Raw genomic sequence first — 22,509 nt, 5'->3', positions numbered from 1 at the left:
TTGGTTCATGTATATTAGAACCCCAAACTCTTGTGATGGAAGAGCCATGGATATAAGTTCTCGAGACAGCCAACATTTTTTTCCCCACTCAAAGCCCAGGAGAGATTGTTAGGTTTCTTTGTGGTCTTACTGTGCCAGTGGGTGGATTTCTATCTATTGTCTCTTTTCACTGAGGGTGTAATGCTGTTAAGTCCCTAACTTTATGTGGAGATGTCTCAGTACCAGTTACCCACTTCACACAGGCCTAGCACCACATCTTTTATCCTTTTATGGCCATTAAAACCCAAGCCCGTTGTTCAGTGAGTCCAGCCACTTGTCCCACTCAACCCCCAAGAGGTAGCTGCCCTTATATGCAGTTCACCCTCTGAATTTGACACCCGAGGATCAGACTACTTGTAAACTCCATTTGGTGATCGAAAGAATGTGTTGTTTTACTCAGCAGGTCTAATGCTTTGTGGACTTTAGCTTTCAGTCTGCCATATTGTCATAAATAGAAGTTTCTTGTTTTCTCTAATCCCTAGTTTTTTAGCCATAAAATGGGGACTTTTACCCCATTTTATCCCAGTACTTACCCACAGAATTGAATGTGTGAAGTATATAAAAAGATTTGCCAGTATGCTTGGTTATCCTGAACAATGTTCTCATTAACATTATTATTATTAGTAGTATTAGTACTATTAATATTATTAATCACAAAATAGTTTTTTACAGTTCTCCAAAGTTTAACATCCAGCCTCACTGCTTTTTATTCAGTTCCTCATTTAATCTTTCTTTTGGATGGTTGGGTTGCCCTGTGCCTGCTGCAAGTTTCCTTCTGGGGCTTGCACATCTCCAGACAACATGCTTTATTATCTTGGGGAAGCCCCAGGTGCTCCACCGGATTTGACAGTTGCTCAGTTTCATCTGTTTTATTAAATTATTTGAGAAATTCTCTGCACTTAGAACATTTTACAATTAGAAAGATTTTTGGTTGAATTCTTCTGAGTCTCAGAACATTTGTTAAATGACTATTTAATTTGTTGCATGGTGATGAAGAGACCCCATCATTTACCAGCAGCAGATAAGATAGAAGCCTACTTACCCCCAATAGACTGTGAGTTCTTTGAGGAAAGTCACTTGGTAATTTATCTCTTTAACCCCAATGCCTGATATGGTAGCAGGACACACAGGAAGTGCTCAATAATGACGGACAGGCCTGCTGCCTGGACAAGTCCTACTCAGCCTTTAGGCCTCAACTTAAATGGTGTTTCTTCAGGGGGGGCCCTCTTCCTAGATTATGTCTCCTGGTACAGGTTACCATATTTTGACTTCTCTTTCACGCCCTCATTACATTTGTAATTAACAAAATAATTATAATTTTTTGTTTAATGACTCCTGCTGGACCGTAAGATTCACAAAGGCAGTGCCTGTGTCTGTCTTGACGATCATTTCATTCCTAGTTCCTTGCCCACAGATAAATATTTGTTTAGTGACTGATTAAATGTTGAAAGAATGGTGGTCCTTCAGTAAATGGTATGTCTTGTAGCCATTTAAGTTCTGACTTTGAGCTCTGACAGGTTATAGGAATTATTCTTCTTATTTGCCTTTGCATTTTTGTTACTAACTTCTAACTTTGGAGGATCCTAGTATTTACTCTGGGTTTATGGATCTATACACTTGATGCAAACTGTCAATGTCCTTTCTGTGTGCCAAGGCATGCTGATTCATGGGGTGTGCTCGAAGTTCTCCCCTTGCTCAGGGTTAAGGTGAAAATGGTTCTTGAGCTTGACTTTACAGCTTCAGTGATAAGATGAAGAAGTCTGTATTCTTTCCAGAATTGGAGTCTAAGTTGTGAATGTGAGGAATTTCTTTTCTTTTGCCCACCAGTCTACTCTCCTCTTCAACAAAGCAAGGGTAATGCAAGCATACCTGAGATGTGCCGCCTCCTGGTGGCCTCTTCTTTCTGTTTTTAATGCATTTATTCCTCATTTATTCTGAATCCCTTGTGTTAATGACTTCTTTAAAAAACAAGAAAAGCATCTGGAGGCTTAGGCAGGCATCCATGTCATGAGTAACTGCTATCCATTACCCAAGTATTAGTGCATCATCATCACCACCATCATCATCATCAAGATGGGATTCCAATTAACGGTATACAGCATGACAGCATTACAGTAGGAAGCTCTAACCTCTTGCCAGAGGCACTTAAACACACAAGAAACATACACAGCATTTGGAACTTGTTTTTTCCAAGTGTTTAAAGATCGAGTAGCAAGCTCAAATATACCCACCCTTAGGGCCAGTAACAAGAAAGAGCAAAGTAAAACTGTGTGTCGTGATCAGAAATGGCAACATGAAATGGACAAGGGCCTCAGAATCAGAGGCAAAAGGGAGTGGGGGGGACTGCAGTGCATGAGGGGCTGTGGGTGCCATCTCTAGGAAGCAGCCTCACCCCACCCTAGTTAGTTGCGTTCTCATGTCATCAGATCTTTAATTTTTCAAGAATAACTTGAAATGTAGATTTTTATGCTCCCTATACTGAGTTTCAAATGTTGGAAACTTTAGAACATTGTATGGTCTTCCCAGAAATGCATCTGCCAACCACCCTTGACCCACAGGAGGCTGGTTTGCAACCTCTAGCTTCAAGGCCCAGGGGAGATAGAGATTTAAAGGAACAGCAGCAGCACAATCAACTTTACTTGCTTCAGTATCTTTGATTTAGTCCTTTGTCATGATTCCCTGATGGAAGTACAGAGCATAAGAATCAAAAGGTAAAGCGGAGATGAGGAGGGAGGAGGAGAGGCTCCAGGTAGTTTGCAGTGATGGACAGTCAGAGGTGAATGAGGCTGGGTTTCTTCCAAGAAGGCAAGCAAAAAGGTGGAGAAACCTGGGGTGTGTTTGTGGGGCAGTCATGGATGGGATTAATGAAGATGGACCTCCTTAAGATGTCTTTTCCCCTGCTGCTAATGTCTCTCAATTTTTTTTTACAAGCTTTTCTAAAACAGAAAAGGTATTCTGTGAATTATTAAAAAGACAAAGGGTTGCCTCCTGACCTCCCGATGCACAGGCGGCAGATGTATTTCTGGCATCCATTCAACTAACAGTTACTGAGAGCCGTCTACGTGCCAGGGCACCTGGGGTTCCAGGGTTCCTCTTTATCTTGGTCTTGGAAGACCTTGTGGCTCTGCAACCACAGTGCAGTGTGAAAAGGGCTGTGATTCTGTACAGGATGCTATGGGACTCTGGGAAAAAAACCTTTGGTGTGGTCAGGGGTCTCAGTGTGGATTCCCCAAATCAGAGACTGAGACAGGGCTTGGGTTTCGGTAGTTTGGGAGGTTGTCTCAGGAAGTTGGAGTGGGGAAGCAGAACAGTGAGACTGGGAAGGAGGAGAAGCCAGTAAAGGGAGGGAGACAGCTGGATGCCCTGTGGACATCTCAGTTCCAGTGCCACTGGAATTTCTTTGAGGATCCACTGAAACCACCGCAGAATTGTCCTGCCAAAGGAGGGGAGGCTGGGACATTGTTCATTGACTCCCATTCCCCACTGGTTGAAAGTTGTCCCCAGGTCATTGGGTTGCTTCTAAAGAAGATTGAGATACTTTAGTTGTATCCATGCCCACATCTGAGGAAGCCCTGGCCTGAGGCAGAAAAGCTGACTCCATGTGTACCTGAGGCTGAAACTGCCAGACTATTTCAGGAAATGATGGCCATATCAAGTGTGCCAGGAATGTCAGCCACAGCTGAAATTTCTAGATGGACTGACTGAGAGGATGAGACTCAGCGCTGTTGAAGGAGATGAGGTTTCCCAACAGGTCATGAAGACCAGCAACCAGGAGACCCTCTTCCTCTCAGGCCCTTGCTCACTTAGTTTCTCACTTGAGTGATAAATTGCCAGTCCAACTTTAGAAAAGGCAGTGGGCATTTTCCTACCAAGTTTCCACTTGGCCTTCCCCCATTCCAACCTCCTGGTATCTAGTTGATATCCAGTAACCAGTTGCCATGGTCAGACTGTGGTTTGTTTAAAAGATGGCACCCCGAATTTGCTCTAATCACAATCATCTTTTACTGCATGAAGCCTGTGCACTGGGCCCTGTGCTTTACCCACACAAAGACCTCAGGGGTTATGGTGAGCACACAATGAACGACAGCTGGCTGGATGGGAGGGTGAAATGATGCACGATTCACCTGAGGAGATGGTATAATTTGGGGGAAAGGAAATAAGCTTGACCCCACAACATTAACACTGAACTGTCATACCCATGGGAGCATACCACCTACGAGAGTGACAGACTAAATGACTCCAGTGAGAAAAGGACTCTGGTGAAGTTCAGGTTTATGCTGCTCAGGAAATCGCTATATGCATTCTTGATCATTTCTTGTGCCTAGATGTCTAGGGAATGGGTATGTCCCTTAGATGAATAAATAATGAACTGAACTGGAAATCACTGCTTCTTTGTTGGCATCTGGGTCCTGCCCTTTCAGGGTAAATTTTCTCCCTAATTTAATTTTATAACTGACTAGTTGCAGGTCTGGTTTACTTAACTATAAAATGGCTTGAGTGAGAGGAGGGTTTGAATGGATCAGCACAAGTCATTAGTTGTGCAGGGGAACAAACCTCTTATGGCACACTTTTAGATAAATCTTCATTTTTCCCAATCTTTTGATTATCTTACATTTATCGGATATTTACCATGCATTAGACATTCCTCTAAATGTTTTATATGTGGATTATTTAATTCATCTTCACAACTCTATGAGATGAGAGCCACCACTGTTCCCCTTTATAGGCAGGGAACATGAGGCACAGAAAGGCTGAGAGACTTTCCCCCAAGGCCACACATCTGGTACCTGGTGGAGTTATGAATCTAACTTTGGCAGTCTGGCTCCAAAGGCTCTTGACTGTGGTAAACCATGGCCATTGATTCATCTCATGTAGGCCACTTTGGTCATCAACAGGCAGAACTCATGCTTCTCACTGTGTCTTGAGCCTGTCCACACTAAGCCTGGTTCCAGAACCTATGCCACTGGCATCACCTGAAAACTTTTTAGAAATGCAGAATCTCAGGACCTTCCCAGGCCTAATGAATCAGAATCTGCATTTAAACAAGTTACCCAGGGGTTCAGTATATGGGTTCAGTTGGAAGAGTCCTGGGGCTCTAAAAGATGGTCATCCTTTCTTTACTCCAAAGCAAGAGCTATGGTTCAAGAAGGAACATCACACCTCCTGGTTACTAGGCCTGCCGTCTTGCTAGTTGCCTGACCTTCCAACACTTCAGATCTTCTCTGAAGCCTGAAACACTTGTCTGACACTTGGAGCTCACCATCTTATCAGCATCCTTCAGTTATTGTGAAGATGAAGGGAAAGAATTGCATAAAGCCCTTACAGGAATGCCAGTGGCCATGAGAATTGGCCACTGCTCAAAAAAATATCATTATTTCTGGCTTAGAGCATGAGAAACTACCTCATACTCTTGTCCTCAGCTCCTGAACTCCAGAGACTGAGATCTAGCAGGAAATGGACAGATGAGCGCATCCAGGGTTTGAGGCATGTTTTAAGGCCCCATAAACTCTCAAAGGCTAGTGCTGTTGTTATGAAAAGTCTAGAATGTTTCTTTGTTGTTAGAGACATGAGAAACCTCTGTCCTGTTTGATGGTAGCCTGGATGGATTTGGCAGAAGCTGCCAAGAGTTTTGAAGAGTGGAGGGAAATGGCAGTCACAGCTCACATTTATAGCATACTGAGTACGTGCCCAGACGCCCTGTGCTAAAGCATTTTGCTTTCACTGTATCCACGGGAAACCCAGATGAGGCCAGTGCTGTTGTTTCTGTTTTACAGAGAAGAGAACTGAGGCTTCAAAACAAAACTTGTCCAAGAGTTTACAGCTAAGATATGCCAGAGCTACGGTTATAAAGCAGGGTTTGGTAAGTGATGACCCAACATGGCCCACACCAAGAATGGGCTTTATGTATTTAAGTGGTTAGAAAAAAATGTAAAGGAATGATCATATCTCATGACATAAAAAGAAGATGAAACGTACCTCAAATTTCTGTGTCCACGAATCAAGTTTTATTGGCACACTGTCATACTCTTCCGTTTATGTATTGCCTATGCTCCTTTCATGAGACAGCAGTAGAGCCGAGTAGTTGTGACAGAGACCATATGGCCCACAAAGTCTGCAAAGGTAACTATCTGACCGTATGGCCCACAAAGTCTGCAAAGGTAACTATCTGGCCTTTTACAGAAAACACTCACCGACCCCACTCGTAGACCTTAGTCACTGGAAGCCAGACTGGAACCATTCACCACTGTTTTGTGGTGCCTCCCAGTAAAGCCACTGAACATTTCATTTCTATGACTACTTCCAACTTCTCTAATTCCAAAGGAATTGTTCAATTATTAAAGAACTGTTTTAAGACGTGGAAGGCAGAATTCCAATATTGCATCTCAGTCGCTGGGAGTGTAGCCTGTGCCAAACATCATTCTTGCCTGCTCCACTCACAGATAACTAAGTGGTCATCCTCCCCAAAGCTGGGCTGGAATTGTTGGAGATGCTCCCTCACCACAGAGATCCAGGGACAGAAAGGCACAGCGAAAGCTGCTGGCTAGAAACCCGTCTGCAGGTTTTTGTTCTGTTCCAAAATCAAGGGGAAGAAGAACGAGTTGAGAGGGGGAAATACCTTCAGCCTTCTTGCTGTCCTCAGCAAAGAGTATTGAAAGCATTGGGAATGGTTGAGGTTTCTTCCCCAGCATGCTCCTTGTGGGCAGCTTCTCCACTGCCACCTCGTCCTGTGACTTCCTGGGGGATGTCTGCTTTCCTGCACCTGCTCCTTGAGTGTCAGGGAGGATGAAGCAGCAACTGGAGAGGGGTCGTTCAGAAAACAGAGTGCTAATGCTGGCCATAAACAAGATTTGTGTACATCCATGTGGCCTGCCTGTGGGGGGCTACATGCCTGTCTGCATCTGGTTTGCGTAGTGTGAACACTGTAAGAGGGTGGGTTCCAGGACAGCTGGTTCATGATCTTACAGCACCCCAGCAACCACTAATGTCTGATGGGAATGTTGTCAAAGTGCTTTCTGTGCATCGTCATATCTCACTGGTTCCCAAATGCTGATCTGGGGACTGCGGGGGATGTATATGTTCCCAAAGAAGTATTTCCTTGGTTTGTAATGTAATGAGCACAATGGCTGTGTAGCATAAGGTTCATTTTATTTTTTTTATTTAGGGGGACTGCAGTTTCCCCCCACTGTGTTCTTCTTCCTTAGTTTTGGAGATGTAAAATGTTATTTATTTTTTGAAATGGCATTCTCTTTTATTTTTTGTGCATTCCTTTCCTTTATGAAGTGCTTGCTGAGAGCTCCCGACAATGTGCTGTCTGTTGAGAGTGTGGATCCTATTGCTAGATTACTACCATTTGAATCTTGTCTCTGCCATGAGATCTGAGCCCCTGGGTGGCTTACTTAACCTGTCTGTGGCAACTCGGTTTCCTCCTTTGTTAAGTAGGGATAATCATAGCTATCTCATAGGGTTGTTGGAGAGATTATATTAATATATGTAAAACATTTAGAAACAGACCCCTGGACCAGAGCAAACACTACGTTATTATTATCTGTTAGTCTTTTTCTATTTCATGTTAAAACTTAGCAAAAGAAGAAATTACTAAGACTATGCTGGTGCTTTCAAGATCTCGGGGAGGAGTTATTCAAATCTAAGGAATCTAGAACGGGAGCCACTACTTTACTTTTCATCCTCACAACGGCCCCATTTAACAGATGAAGGAGCTAACGTTCAGAGTGGTTTGTGTGCCTTTGGAAAATGTCTGCCGGCCTTGAGAAAGAGGGTGACTGTGGAGGGTGGTGCAGGACCCACTGGTCTCCTTTGCAGGAGCAGGCTTTTAGTATGCAGATGTTGGGGCTTTTCTTAAAATTGTGTTCAGCTTCATTTAAAATGAATAAGTTCCTCAACCTGTGTCCCTTCACACTTGCCTACATGTACTTAATGTGCTCAATTATCACATACCTTCTTCTGTTCCCTCTCACTAGTTCTCTATAAATGTGCCGGGAACAACTTCCTGAGGCGTTAGAGTCCTGCACACATTAGGAGTTCCTTAAAGAGAACTGGTAGGCTCCATTAGGCAGGCAGAGGTTAAAAACAAGTTTATACCTTCAGCCGTGAGTACCTTAAACACTTGTAACTTCAGCTAACCCAGGGAGATACTCAGCTGACTGGTGTACTAGATCTTTGATTTGCTTAGCAAGGGTTTTGTTCATTTTACTTATTTGGAAACAAGTGTCTTTCAAAAGGGGTTATCTTGATGGACTCCCTTCTCCTCACTCTTGTTTTCCTCTCAATATTAAGAGTTAGGGTTGGGGCAGTTAAAATTGTCAGGAATCCCAAGAAACAGCAGGCCTGATTTCAGAGGTTTTGTTAACAAAGGACAGACAGGCGTTAAATGTGCAGCAGACAGTGAACCTCTTCCCTCTCCTCATGGGAACACTTTCCTTGCCCCCAAGAAGAAAAGGATTTCTGCCCAGCTTTTCACCTATTTTCCAGCCCTTCCATGACTCCTTTTTCCTCCCCACCTGCATGCCCCCTGGAAAGGGAATCATTGCTAACCTGATTAGCACATAATCACAAGAGGCTTGGGCCCCATATTGTGGGTGGGCCAGGCCCTTATGTGTTACATAGCCCCTGCCGGTGTCCTGAAGCTCCCTTGCTCTCCGAGTCACTGGGTCAGAGGTCAGGGGGTCAGGGAAAGACCCACCACATCCACTGTCCATTCAAACTCCTCTCTATCTTTGACTAGGTCTGTTCTGCCTGGCCATCTGGGCTTTAAGAAAGGGAGAGTAAGTCTCTTGGTGCAGATAATTTCCCAGTCCAATGGACTAAAGAAGCCTTTCAATGGGGGATAGTTTGGGGGGTATCACGTAGAAAAGCCTAGTGATTAAGAGCCATGACTGTTGAGCAAATCACATTTGAGTTCAAGCTCACTCCTAACACTGTGTGATCCCAAGCAAGTTACTTAACTTCCCTGAGCTTCAGTTCTTGACTTGTAAAATACAGAAAATAGTAATACCTTTCATATGTGGTTTTGTGTAGATTAAATGAGATTGTCTCTACCAAGCTCACAGCTCAACACACGCACTTAATAAATGTTAGCTGTTATTGCCTTGACATCGCACTTTGGATGTAGACTTTAGAAGCATCTCCAAAACAAAGCTTATTTGTAAGTGGCTTAGTGTAGGAACTCAGCATTACATATCTAAACTCACTTTGTGGAATAGTTACTAGACTCATCCATCCTTAGGGAAGCCTTTCCCTTTCACTTTATGGTGGCTGGCCCATAAACTGGTGTGCTCATGGAATAGGTTCTGTGATGACCTTGGTATCAGTTAGCTTTTGCTGTATAACAAACCAATCTAAAACTTAGTAGCTTGAAACAATAATCATTTATTAGGCCACAATCCTATCAGTTGGCAATTTGGGCTGGGCTCAGCTAGCCAGTTCTTCTGTTGGGCTTGATGGCCTCACTCATGTTTCTGCAGGCAGCTGGCAGGTTACTAGCAGCTGGTTGATCTAAGTGGCATCATTCACTTGTACAGTGTGGTTGATTCTGGCAATTGGCTGGGGTGATGGCAGCAAATGAACTACGTCTCCACTAGGCTGGCCCAGGTTGATTCTCATGCTGACAGTCTCAGCTTTCTAAGAACAGCAAGAAAGGATAAGCCCCCGTGTGGGGTTGGAGCCTCCATTTGTGTCATACTTACTAATGTCCCATCGACCAAAGCAAGTCACATGGCCAAGGTAAATGTGGGAGAGGACCGTGTAGGCTCATGGATACATGCAGCCATTATTGCAAAAATATACCCCAATTTCTTACCTTTCATGAGCTCGAATGGAAATACTTTGCAGTTAGGCATTCAAGTGGTACAAGATTTCTTTTTTTAATCCTTTGTCAGATATGGTATTTTAATGTGTCTGGCATCTGGTTGCACTCCTTGGATTTTATTGCTGACATGTTTTTCTTTTCTTTAATCTTTTATTCCCTTTATTTGGGAAATTATAGTTTGCTGCAGGACATAGTTCTTTTTATAGGAGAAACAGCTGTGATGTCATAACCGAGCACATTTCCTTAGGGTTATGCATTTATCCCCATGCATTTGGAGAAATGATCCACAATCCATTTGTTCATTTCTATTTTGGTGTCTGACTTCACATTGAATCAGAGCAAATACAAGAGCCAAAAATATATTAGGTGATAAATTAATCTTTAAAGAATGTTATTTACTATTTTCTTTTGATTTCTAGTTATTGAGCTCTAATAGCTGAAGGAATATTAAAAAATAATTAATTTTCTTTCTTTTATAAAGGTCTGTTGGAAGTTTCACAAAACCAATTGAGAAAGAGAATAATATGAGTTTTTGATGTCAGAAACTATTCAATTTTTTTCATTAGAGGAGTGTTTAAGCAGGAAATTTTTTTTTAAGAAAACCAAATACAATAATATGACTAGTAACTGAAAATGGAAATAAATAGATTACTTAGAGTCCAAACAAAACATTTTCAATGAAGAATTTCTCAGTGGAACATTTAGATTCTTATTGAATCTGTACACAATTATATCTTACTCCCTAAACAAAACAGATTTTCAGTGACAAATGTTTTTGGACAGCAGCAAGATTCAATTCAGTTCATTGCAAGTAGCAGATTTATTTGTGAAATTAGAAGAAAATAGGTGTCAACTGGGGGGAGACCTATCTATCTTTAGCTGCTCTGTTGGTGTTTCACCCAGAAATACCTCAGAGATAGAGGTGCCTCTTGCAAGGATGAGAAAAATTGCAGCTGGAGCAGAAATTAATTTGTATTTATAGTCCAAACACCTACATGAATCCTTAATCTGCTTTTTTATGATTTTAGGGGAATTTATAGAATCGTTTAGATTGGAAGAAATCTCCAGTGGGTCATCAAGTTTCCTCTCCTTATAATGGCAGCACTGATTTTATTATCCTTAAAGCAGCCCTGATAGATGGGTGTCAAGTCTGGCTCATGTTTCATGCATTTAAAAATGTATATTCCCTAGCCTGAGCGTATTTAATGTGTAGGAGACAGACTGAGAGCTGCCTATATGCCCAGGAGACCTTTTCTGAGTTCCTGACACACAGCCTCCTCTGGAACAGATGCCAAATATGTAGCATATTAAGCATCATATTGATGCCATCAAACTAAGTTTGCTTTTGCCTTCTGACAATTGGAAATATTTTTCCCAGTGTGTATAGGGACCGAGTGTGCTATCTGTTCTGAGATGATAATAGAAGATCATTATCTCTTAAATCCTTTTGTCCTGAATATGTCCGAGGATCTACCATCCCCACCTGGTAGAGAGCCTGGTTGGAAGACCAATTATGAACCAAAAGTTATTTTGGGGTATCTCTAGTGTGTGCAGAAGTTTCTGAGACATAAAGGAATATAAGACATGGTCCTTACCTTCAATAAATTTATTTTCTGTTTCAGAAGGTTTCTGAGGTATATCTGGGGAAAAATGAGACTGGTCTCTATGAGTAGTGTATAAAAAAATCCAGACTATCACTTTGCGGTTCCACTTAGTGAACAATACCCAATTATGCATCATTACATTATACTGGCCACTGACAATAGTGAGTGTCCAATTATGCAGAAGAGACACTGTCTAGGAGAGAATATAATATGGTGTTTGTTGTTTAAAACAGCTGTAAGTGCCAAAGGGGTAAGAGTAGGGGAGATGAATAAGAACTGGCTTCCTCGCTGACAAAGAAGATGTGATTGGGCTGGACTTTGATGTGTTAAAATTACTTATCCAGCCATTTCCTAAAAGCATGTGTTGAAGAATGGTGTGGCAGTTGAGAGCTGAGATCTAGTTTTGAGTCCTGGTTTTCCCAATGTCCAACTTTGTGACTTTGAGCAAGCAACTCACCCTCTCAGAGCCCAACTGTAGAATTGTAGAATGGTCAGAGTAATAGTACCTGGCTCATAGGGCTGTTGTGAGGACTCAGTGAGATACCTCATTTAAACCGTCTAGGACAGAGCTAGTCACGCAGGGTCGTAAGAGGTAACTGCATGTGACGTTGATGGTATTGATATAGAAAAGGCTTGTGGAAGCACATGGATGGGGTAATGGAAAGTTTTCTTGAAGGGGGCATATTTGGAAACAAGTGAAAAGGGCATTTTAGGCTGAGAGAAAATGAAGAGTCAAAAGTTCTGAGATGGGGTGAGTATGTTTGGGTGCGGAGACGGAGCTGGCCAGCAGGGACACACAGCTGGCTATTTGGTATTGGAGAATACCTTTGAATATGTTAAGTGGGGACCAATTACATGGTCTTAGAGACCAAACTTAGGCATTTAACTTGCTCCAGTAGACGGTATAGACTAATTGTGATAATGACCACAACTCCCATGGTAGAGGTCACAAGTTTTGAATGCCTATTGTGTCATTATGTGTCCAATCCTGTGATAGGTCTTTTATGTTATATATTATTTTTAATTCTCATAGTAATTTTTTCCTGTTTATGTATTAGGCCTGTTTTACAAATGAGGAAACTGAGGCTCAGAATAATTAAGTAATGTGGTCAAAGTCACAGAGCTAATCAGTGGCAGAACTGGGTCTCAGACCCATGCAGTCTCTGGTTAGAGGTGAATCTGTATACTAACCTGGCTTGGTTAGCCTTCCAAGCCTATGTCCTGCAGGATATTAACTATCAGAGGAGTGGCACAGTAAATGTGACCAGGAGGAAAAAATGAAACAGACAAGCGGTCAGGGTCTGGGCTAAAGGAGCAGCCAAGAGACAGTTACTATTTGGGCCCAAGTTCCTGAGGATATTGGTAAGAGACAGGCACTGGGGATGAGGAGAAAGGAGTAAATCCATGAGATCTTTAAAGAGACCAACTTAAAGGATTTGAGAATTGAATGTCTGTGAAGGTCAAGGGAGAAGAGTCAGAAGTGTTTTGCAGTTTTCATCCTGGTCAGTGATAACTCCCAGGGTGCTGCAGCTGACCCACTGCCTTGGGGCCCAGTAACTACACCATACCCTTCCTCTCGCTCCTGTTCCCCACCCCTGCAAGGTTGCCCAGGCTGAAACTTGGAACAGGAAGCTCTTTAAACCTGGAACATAAGATGAAAATAAAACAAAAATAGGGAAGAAAACCCATGTCACATAAAGGTTGCAAATAGTTACTATCATAGAAAAACTAAAGACTTCAGTAATCTTTTAACACCATTTCACTCATCAAGGTGAGTGTACCTCTGGTAGGGATTAGACATTAAGGCGAAAGAACTCTTTCCCCCATTATGTATTCCACTTGGTTACTGCTGCCATATTGGAAAACTGTTGATCTTTGCATGCTTATTTGTAACCAACCCATCCCACTACATAGCTTCTTAGTTAATTTTCTAGGGTTTCTCGTTATATAATCATGCCTTCTCTAGTAAATGATGGTTTTCCTCTTCCTTTCCAATAAGTATTCTATTTGTTTTTATTTTCTGACTCATCACTTTGTTTATAATATTAGTTATTTTAAGAAATTAGTTGCAATAGCAAAAATGATGTTGGGTTGTTGGGCACCTGAAGGAAGGGTGGATTGGAAATCAGAGAGGCTCAGATATAGTGAAAGTCCTGGAAGCTACTTCAGTAGAACCATAATTTGAAGATGCCCAAGCATATGGAAATGAAAAAAAAAGCTGAAATAGTCACAAGAGAAAAAAGACTTGCCATGTTATGGTGGGCGGAGCACAAGAGATGACTTTCAGACCTCAACTCCAAAGTCTGTGTTCTAGTTAGTAGTCACCAGGAACTTTTACTCTGTTGTTAATAGAGTTTGAAGTTTATTGTGATCAATTCGTCTGAAAAGAGGTGAGAAAATGGAAATTAATTAGAATTTTCAGTTTATAAACAGCTCCAGGAATGTAGATTTAAAAGAAATTAGCAGGTATTTTAATTTTGTTCAACATTGCCATGATCTGACTCTTAATCTAGCCCAAGGCAAAACATCACATAATAAATACAATTCAAAAATGTTTTTTCCAGTTGACAAAGCAATTTTACATATATCATCTCATTTGGTATTCAATGTCTCTGAGATGGATGATGATGGAAGTATCCAACATTTGTCTTGCAAGTTACGTTTTGCAAAGTGCTCCCGCCTACATCACTTCGTTTAATGCTTACACTCTTTGGTTTTTAACATACACTAAAAAAGTTTGTCTAATTGTAGTTCTCCATGCACAGATTTTCTTTTATTTTCTTTAAAAATGTTTATTTATTTGTTTTGAGGGGGGCAGGGGCAGAGAGAGAGGGAGAGAGAATCCCAAGCAAGCTCCTCACTGTTAGCGCAGAGCCCAACGTGGAGCTTGAACTCACGAACTGTAAGATCATGACTTGAGCCAAAATTAAGAGTTGGATGCTCAACCTGCTGAACCACCCAGGCACTCTTTCTTTTCTGTTTTGGAAAACAAAATTCCCCAGAGAATATCCATCCTTGTTTTGTCCATGCACTGAAACCCTCTTCATTTTTTAAAATCCTGTTCAGGTAGGACATTATTTTTTTTTTCCCTCTCCTCACAAGAGACAGTTAAGAGACAGAGATGGAGTGGAGAGAAGCTGAGTGAAGCAGCTCAGGAAGGGAGCACCCAGCCCTGTGGCCCGTGTGGTGGGGGTGTATGTAGAGATGGCTGATAGGAAGTCCCCTTGGCAGCTCTGAGGGTTATGAGAACTTTGAAGTGATCTTATCGTATTTGGCTTTTCCTCAAAGTGAAGAGAGTGGCGAATGTGGCTGTGTGAGGGTGTGTAGTGTGCTGTTTAGAGGGTGACATTTCAGAAGCAAATACTCCTACACACATTTAGAGGCTCCCCATTCTGCGGTGCCTGTCCATTCCCCTGATTTTATAAGGAAGTAAAAAGAAGCTCATTTGGCTGTTTGCAGGATCTTTTAGTGAAATGTGTCCAATTTTGCAGTGGAAGTCAGAGGGCAGTCTCACAGAGGCCAAGGAAAGAGAATTTCAGGGAGGGAGTAGGTTATCACTGTTAGCATCTGCCAGGAGAAGTGGAACTCGGGGAGGGATGTGGCCACAAGGAAGTCACTCACAAGTGCCCTTTGAGAGTCCAGTTCTGGGAGGTTATTGGGCATGGAAACCTGACTGCCACGGGCTCAGAAGGGAAGAGGTGGTGAGAGAATGGAGGCAGTAGACTTAGGTCATATGTATAAGTCTTATGGCTCCGAAAGACTGGAGGAAAACGATTAAACATACACATAATATAAATATGTTTTTGTTATAAAAAATTCAAAGTATTTAGAAACATGGAATAAACTAGGCAAGACCTCTGTTCCTTTTAGTTGCAGCCCCACTCCCCGAGTGTAATGGGGTGAGAGGTGCTCTTCCAATCCTTAGTAAACATTTTAGAGATAGGATGAAATTCATGTTGGTGTCAGGCATAAGCACAAAGAGGATGCACAGAAGGAGAGGATGAGATTCAAGGTAGGCATGTGTGTTTGCATGTGTGCAGAGTTACAGAGTGTGTGGATTTATATGCATGGGTATATGTCTACATATGTTTATTCACATGCACATACCAGGAGAGAAGATGAAGGCCACCAGCTCTTCATTTGATATGGACAGGAAGGAAGAAGATTTATGTAGCACTGGTGTCTTGTGATGAAGACTGGGGTCTCTTGAGATGCCTTCTGTCTATTCAGATCAGGTCATCTGCTGAGTGTGAGTGTGACCATGGTGAAACTATGGTCCAGAGAAGAGAGGTCTGAAGAAGCTGAGCCAGTGATATCTGGGTCTCCACAAGAAATTAAAATGAGAATTTCTTAAAAAAATTTTTTTAAAAATGTTTATTTACTTTTTGAGAGACAGAGAGAGAGAGAGAGGAGTGTGCAAGCTGGGGAGGGGCAGAGAGAGAGGGAGACACGGAATCCGAAGCAGGATCCAGGATCTGACCTGTCAGCACAGAGTCCAATGTGGGACTTGAACTCACAAACCGTGAGATCATGACCTGAGCTGAAGTCGGAGGCTTAACTGACTGAGCCACCCAGGCACTCCCTAAAATGAGAATTTCTGAGAGGAGGGAAGGAACGAGTCAATGTGTCTAACTTGAACTTGTAATGTTCCTGCTCCATACTTCTGCATTGCCCTCCAGCAGCATTTGGTGTCCTGGAAGCTGAGAAATGGACAGCAGGAGAAAGGTAGCACTGGGATCGTGAGTCACAGGTGAATAGGAGGTTGGGGAAGAGGGTTGAAAGTGTTGTGGAGGGCATTCAGGAGTACTTGACTCTGGGGTAAGGTGGGGGAAGCAGAACCATAAAGCCGGGAGGAGGCTAATGGGCTAAGCAGAGCGGAAGGGTTGAGTGATTGCAGGTCCCTGCAAGGGCAGAGAGAAGGAGGGGGAGAAATGGCAGGTTAGGAGCCAGCACTCAGAGAGGGGGGACATAGACTTAGAGCATTTTATTTTATTTTATTTTATTTTTTAGTGTTTATTTTTGAGAATGAGAGAGAGAGAGACAGAGTGCAAGCAGGGGAGGGACAGAGAGAGAGGGAAAGACAGAACCTGAAACAGGCACCAAGCTCTGAGCTGTCAGCACAGAGCCCCACGTGGGGCTTGAACTCCTGGAATGCGAGATCATGTCCTGAGCCAAAGTCAGAGGCTTGACTGACTGAGCCACCCAGGTGCCCCAAACTTAGAGCATTTTAAAGCTAGCTCTTGAATTAGTGACATTCATATTAAACTGGTCATGGAATTTCAGGTAGACTATTTCAACCAGATAAAAGCCAAAAAAAAAAAAAAAAAAAAAAAGAGTGCCTATTGTAATATATCTGTCTCTATTTCTAAGACTTATAAAAAATTTCCTTGTTATTTATGGTCCCTTTGTAGGTGTCACTTCTGAAAATCAATATGTCTCCAAATGGCACCTATTTAGAGAAGACTTAATTCCTCTTTAATATAGACTATTACTGATGCTCTCTGACTTGTGAAATCCTTCCATTCAGGAATTTACTAAATTACTCTCCAGTAAAACACGACTCAAGGTACATTTTTGTACCTCCCCTCATTTTTGCTCTGTAAAATCTGATCTTTTAATCAGTTGAGTTCCCCATGTTGAACTCCAATGCTATGAGTAGACTTATAACTCCTGGCTTTGGCTGGTTTGGACAGGACACCAAATGCAAACATCATTTTTTTTCCCCCACCACATTTTCCTCTTCTGTCTACTAGAGAGGGTTCTGGCTTTGTACTTTCTTATTGGCAACCCCTCCTCCCCACTCAGGGGAAGGGGTCTTCCCTTCTCAGAACAGTTCTCCTCGCTTTTGAGATACATGGTCATGGTGACAATGAAGGAAGGAATAGATGGGCAGCACATGAAAGAAGTTTTTCTAGGAATTTTGGAGTTGAGGGTGTAAAAGTAGCTGTAGGTTATGAGGGAAGGGGGTTTTAGGTATTGATGTGGATAATACGCCTCCTTCCCAGTCACTGATACCAACGAAGTACTGAAGTTAGTCTGAAATTACTTTTTGGTAGCTTTGTTTGACCATGATACTCCTCTGTGCCTGGGCCACATCTGGATCCTACTGTCAATAGGTCTACACTAGAATCATCACTGTCCAGTCAAGAGTAGACTGCACTAAAAAGAAAGCAAGCCCAGGACTATGAATAACATGAGCTAATTCAGTGGTGTTCCACGGGGGAACAGAAACTTCAGGAGACTGACAAAAAAATGTCATTCCTTTCTGGTTGTTGTATTTCATGTTACCTTCTCACCTTATGGTCTACTTCTGGAAGTGAATCTATTTTGTATTACAGAACTTAATACAAAATTTTCCACTTCCCTCAAGTTTTATTAAGTGCCTTATGGAACAATTTGTGTAAGGTCTAATTTTCCAAGTTGTCGGCTGTGCAACGTAATGACCTCATACTTTCTCATCTAGTTTCATACCATTATTTATTTAAAGAGGTGGTTGGTTTGCATTCAGATTAGGCAAATGTGAAAACTGGACATGTGTTTTTTCTTCGACAATTTTAGATCTAAAGCAACACTGTTGTTCTATTTTAGTGCCATCCAATAAAAAAATAAATAAAAAGCTGTATCTGTAATTGTAAATTTTCTAGCTGTCACAATAACAAGGTGAAAAGAATTAAGTGAAATTAACTTTATTTTTTTTTAAATTTTTTTAACGTTTATTAATTTTTGAGACAGAGAGAGACAGAGCATGAGCCGGGGAGGGTCAGAGAGAGAGGGAGACTCAGAATCCGAAACAGGCCCCAGGCTCTGAGCAGTCAGCACAGAGCCCGACACGGGGCTTGAACTCACGGACCGCGAGATTGTGACCTGAGCCAAAGGCGGACGCTTAACCGACTGAACCACCCAGGCGCTCCAAGTGAAATTAACTTTAATAATATACATTGTTTAGGGGCGCCTGGGTGGCTCAGTCGGTTAAGCTACCGACTTCAGCTCAGGTCACGATCTCGCGGTCCATGAGTTCGAGCCCCGCGTCGGGCTCTGTGCTGACTGCTTGGAGCCTGCTTCCGATTCTGTGTCTCCCTCTCTCTCTGCCCCTCCCCTGTTTATGCTCTGTCTCTCTCTGTCTCAAAAATAAATAAAACGTTAAAAAAAATTAAAAAAAAATAATATACATTGTTTAACCCAATTTATCCAAAATAATTGTCATTTTCACATAAGATGAACTTTAAGTTAGTAAGATGATATTTCAGATTCTTTTTTTGTACTAAGTCTGTAATATCTGGTATGTATTTTACACTTCGAACACATGTCAGTTCAGACTATCTGCATTTCAAGGGCTTACTAGGCACATATGGCAATGGCTACCATACTGACTGGCACAGATCTACTCTTTGGCCATGATTACTTGAATATCAGCTTGGCTACTAAATTCTCTCTGATTTGCTGAGTATGTTTATGTAATCTGAATTATGGCACTCATGGAAGTGACAGAAGTATTTAGTCATTAAGAATCATTCATTCGTTCCTCTTTTCATTCATTTACTCATGCACTCATTCCTTTTCATTCACTCATTCATTCATTAGCTTAGAGTTCTACTTAATACCATCTGCTAAGTTTTAAGACATATTGCAAATGTTATAGAAATAAAAGTGAATTTCTGTATATTCTTGAAAGGTGGAGGAAGCCCTCCCTTTTTCATTTCGGGAAAGATTATAATGCAGAAAAGTAAAGTCTAATAGGACAAATACACCTGATATTCATCCAAATGGTGAATACTAATGTGTTGTCACATTTGTTTTGGAAGAAAAAAATTACTAGAGTACCCCTTTCGGTTTGGGTGGACACGTTCAAAGTCCTCTTTCTTTCCTGCCTTTCCTAGAGGCAACAATAACTATCTTGAATTTGGTGTGTATTCCTTCTTATCCTTTTACTGCAAATTGTTGCATGTACAGACAACATAGAGATTACTTGGTGTACTTTACATTTACACACATGGTATTATAGTACATGTATTATTATTTATTTTGTTCTTTTCTCCCCACACTCGATATATATACATATATATGCATATATGTATATATATGTATACATATAATGTTTATCTATTTATTTTGAGAGAGAGAGAGAGAGAGAGAGAGAGCACGTGCATGAGTGGGGGGAGGGATAGAGAGAAAGAATACCAAGCAGGCTCTCTGCTGTCAGTGCAGAGCCTGATTTGGGGCTCAATCCCATGAACCGCAAGATCATGACCTGCTGAAATCAAGAGCCGGACGCTTAACTAACTAAGCCACTCAGGTGCCCGTCAACATTATATTTTTGAGACTATCCATGATGATACACAGAGATGCTGTGGATAATTCTATTGTATATTTCTACTGTATTTATCTATAATTTAAGTGATAGACATTTAGGTATTTCCCCCCCCACACTTCCACTATTGTAGAAGTATTTCAGTGGGCATTCCTGTACAAGTTTCCTTGTATACATATGTGAGCATGTTTCTAGGTTAGTTACCTAGAGGAAGGGTGAAGATTTTCTAGGTATAATATCAAAGGCAGAAATCACAAAGGAAGAGAGTAATAGCTTTGTCTGCATAAAATGTTGAGAGCATCAGTGTGCCTGGTTAGCTCAGTCAGTTAAGTGTCTGACTCTTGATCTGGGCTCAGGTCATGTTCTCATGGTTTGTGAATTTGAGGCCCAGGTCATGCTCTGCACTGACAACATGGGGTCTGCTTGAAATTCCCTCTCCCTCTCTTTCTGCCCCTACCCCACTCTCTCTCTCTCTTCCTCTCTCTCTCTCTCTCAGAAAAAGTTGAAAGTATCATCAGTATAGTAGGAAGTACTTTAAAAATGGAAAGGCAAAAAAAAGTACTTGCAACAAATATGACAGAGAAAGGGTTAATTTCCTTAATATATGAAAAATTTTGTAAACCAACTTAAAAAAGATGATCACCCCTGTGAATAAACTGGTAGAGGCCATAAGTAAACAACTCACAAAGGAAAAATATGAACGGCTTATAAACATATACAAATGTGATTCACGTTATTAGTAACCAAAGGAATGAAAACTAAAAGAATAATTATCCCTTTTTTTGGCCTATTGAATTGGCAAAGATGAAAACCAATGATGATACCCATCTGGTGAGAACATGGGGGCAGTAGGCACTTTTATATACTGTGGGTAGAGTTTGCATTGATGTCAACTTTTTAGAAGAGAGTTTGGTAGCAAATATTAAAGGCCTCCTAATGTGCAAACTTTGACTTGAGAATTCTACATTAGGAATTAATCCAGAAAAAACTCAGTTGTGCATAACTCTGCCATATTGAAGGTGCTTATTGTAGTGTTATTTATGCTATGTATTAAAGGTTTTTTTTTTTTTAAATAATTTATTGTCAAGGTAGTTAACATACAGTGTGCACAGTGTGCTTGTGGTTTTGGGGGTAGATTCCCATGCTTCATTGCTTACATACAACACCCAATGCTCATCCCAACAAGTGCCTCCTCAGTGCCCATCACCCATTTTCCCCTCTCCCCTATCACTCCCCGCCCCACCAACCTTCAATTTGTTCTCTGTATTTAAGAGTCTCTTACGGTGTGCCTCCCTCTCTGTTTGAAACTATTTTTTCCCCTTCCCTTCCCCCGTGGTCTTCTGTTAAGTTTCTCAAGTTCCACATATGAATGAAAATGTATGATATTTGTCTTTCTCTGACTGACTTATTTCACTTAGCATAATACTCTCCAGTTTCATCCATGTTGTTGCAAATGGCAGGATTTCATCCTTTCTCATTGCCAAGTAGTATTCCATTTTATATACAAACCACATATTCTTTATCCATTCATCAGTCCATGGACATTTGGGCTCTTTCCATAATTTGACAATTGTTCAAAGTGCTGCTGTAAACATAGGGGAACATGTGCCCCTATGAATCAGCACTCCTGTGTCCTTTGCATAAATTCCTAGTAGTGCTATTGCTGGGTTGTAGGGTAATTCTATTTTTAATTTTTTGAGGAACCTCCACTCTGTTTTCCAGAGTGGCTGTACTAGTTTGCATTCCCACCAACAGTGCAAGAGGATTCCTGTTTCTCCACATCCTCACCAACATCTGTTGTTTCCTGAGTTGTTCATTTTAGCCACTCTGACTGGTGTGAGGTGGTATCTCAATGTGGTTTTGACTTGTATTTCCTTAATGATGAGTGATGTTGAGCATATTTTCATGTGCCTGTGGCCATTTGGATGTCTTCTTTAGAAAAGTATCTTCTCATAACTTCTGCCCATTTCTTCACTGGATTATTTGTTTTTTGGGTGTTGAGTTTGGTGAGTTCTTTATAGATTTTGGATACTAACCCTTTATCTGATATGTCATTTGAAAATATCTTCTCCCATTCCATAAGTTGCCTTTTAGTTTTGTTGATTGTTTCTTTTGTAGTGCAGAGGCTTTTTATCTTGATGAGGTCCCAATGGTTCATTTTTGCTGTTATTTCCCTTGCCTTTGGAGATGTGTTGAGTAAGAAGTTGCTGCGGCTGAGGTCAAAGAGGTTGTTGTCTGTTTTCTCCTCTAGGGTTTTGATTGTTTCCTGTCTCACATTTAGGTCTTTCATCCAGTTTGAGTTTATTTTTGTGTATGGTGTAAGAACGTGATCCAGTTTCATTCTTCTGCACGTTGCTGTCCAGTTCTTCCAGTACCATTTGTTAAAGAGACTGTCTTTTTTCCATTGGATACTCTTTCCTGCTTTGTCAAAGATTAGTTGGCCATACATTTGTGGGTCCAATTCTGGGTTCTCTATTCTATTCCATTCGTCTATGTGTCTGTTTTTGTGCCAGTACCATACTATCTTGATGATTACAGCTTTGCAGTAGAAGCTAAAGTCTGGGATTATGACGACTCCCACTTTGGTTTTCTTTTTCAACATTACTTTGGCTATTTGGGGTCTTTTGTGGCTCCATACAAATTTTAGGGTTGTTTGTTCCGGCTTTGAGAAGAATGCGGTGCAATTTTGATTTGAATTGCATCTAATGCATAGACTTATTTGGGTAGTATTG

At 41.4% G+C, this 22,509-nt stretch overlaps 1 protein-coding gene across 3 annotated transcripts in view; it reads left to right on the top strand.

Moving 5' to 3' along the window:
• The window catches only part of CFAP58 (cilia and flagella associated protein 58), a 113,153-nt gene that overhangs the window by 66,506 nt on the left and 24,138 nt on the right, over positions 1-22,509 (top strand). Inside the window, exon 16 of one of the 3 annotated variants that reach the window (XM_060641560.3) lies at positions 5,814-5,899. The exons of the other annotated variants lie outside the window; for them this stretch is intronic. Within the exon in view, the coding sequence (XP_060497543.3) occupies positions 5,814-5,864 (51 nt within the window). The 3' untranslated portion in view covers positions 5,865-5,899. The remainder of the gene's footprint in view (positions 1-5,813; positions 5,900-22,509) is intronic. 3 annotated transcript variants of the gene reach the window in all.

Source organism: Panthera onca, chromosome D2 (assembly GCF_046562875.1).
Source record: "Panthera onca isolate mPanOnc1 chromosome D2, mPanOnc1 haplotype 2, whole genome shotgun sequence".
Taxonomy (NCBI): domain Eukaryota; kingdom Metazoa; phylum Chordata; class Mammalia; order Carnivora; family Felidae; genus Panthera; species Panthera onca.
This window is presented reverse-complemented; position numbering and strand designations above follow the sequence as displayed.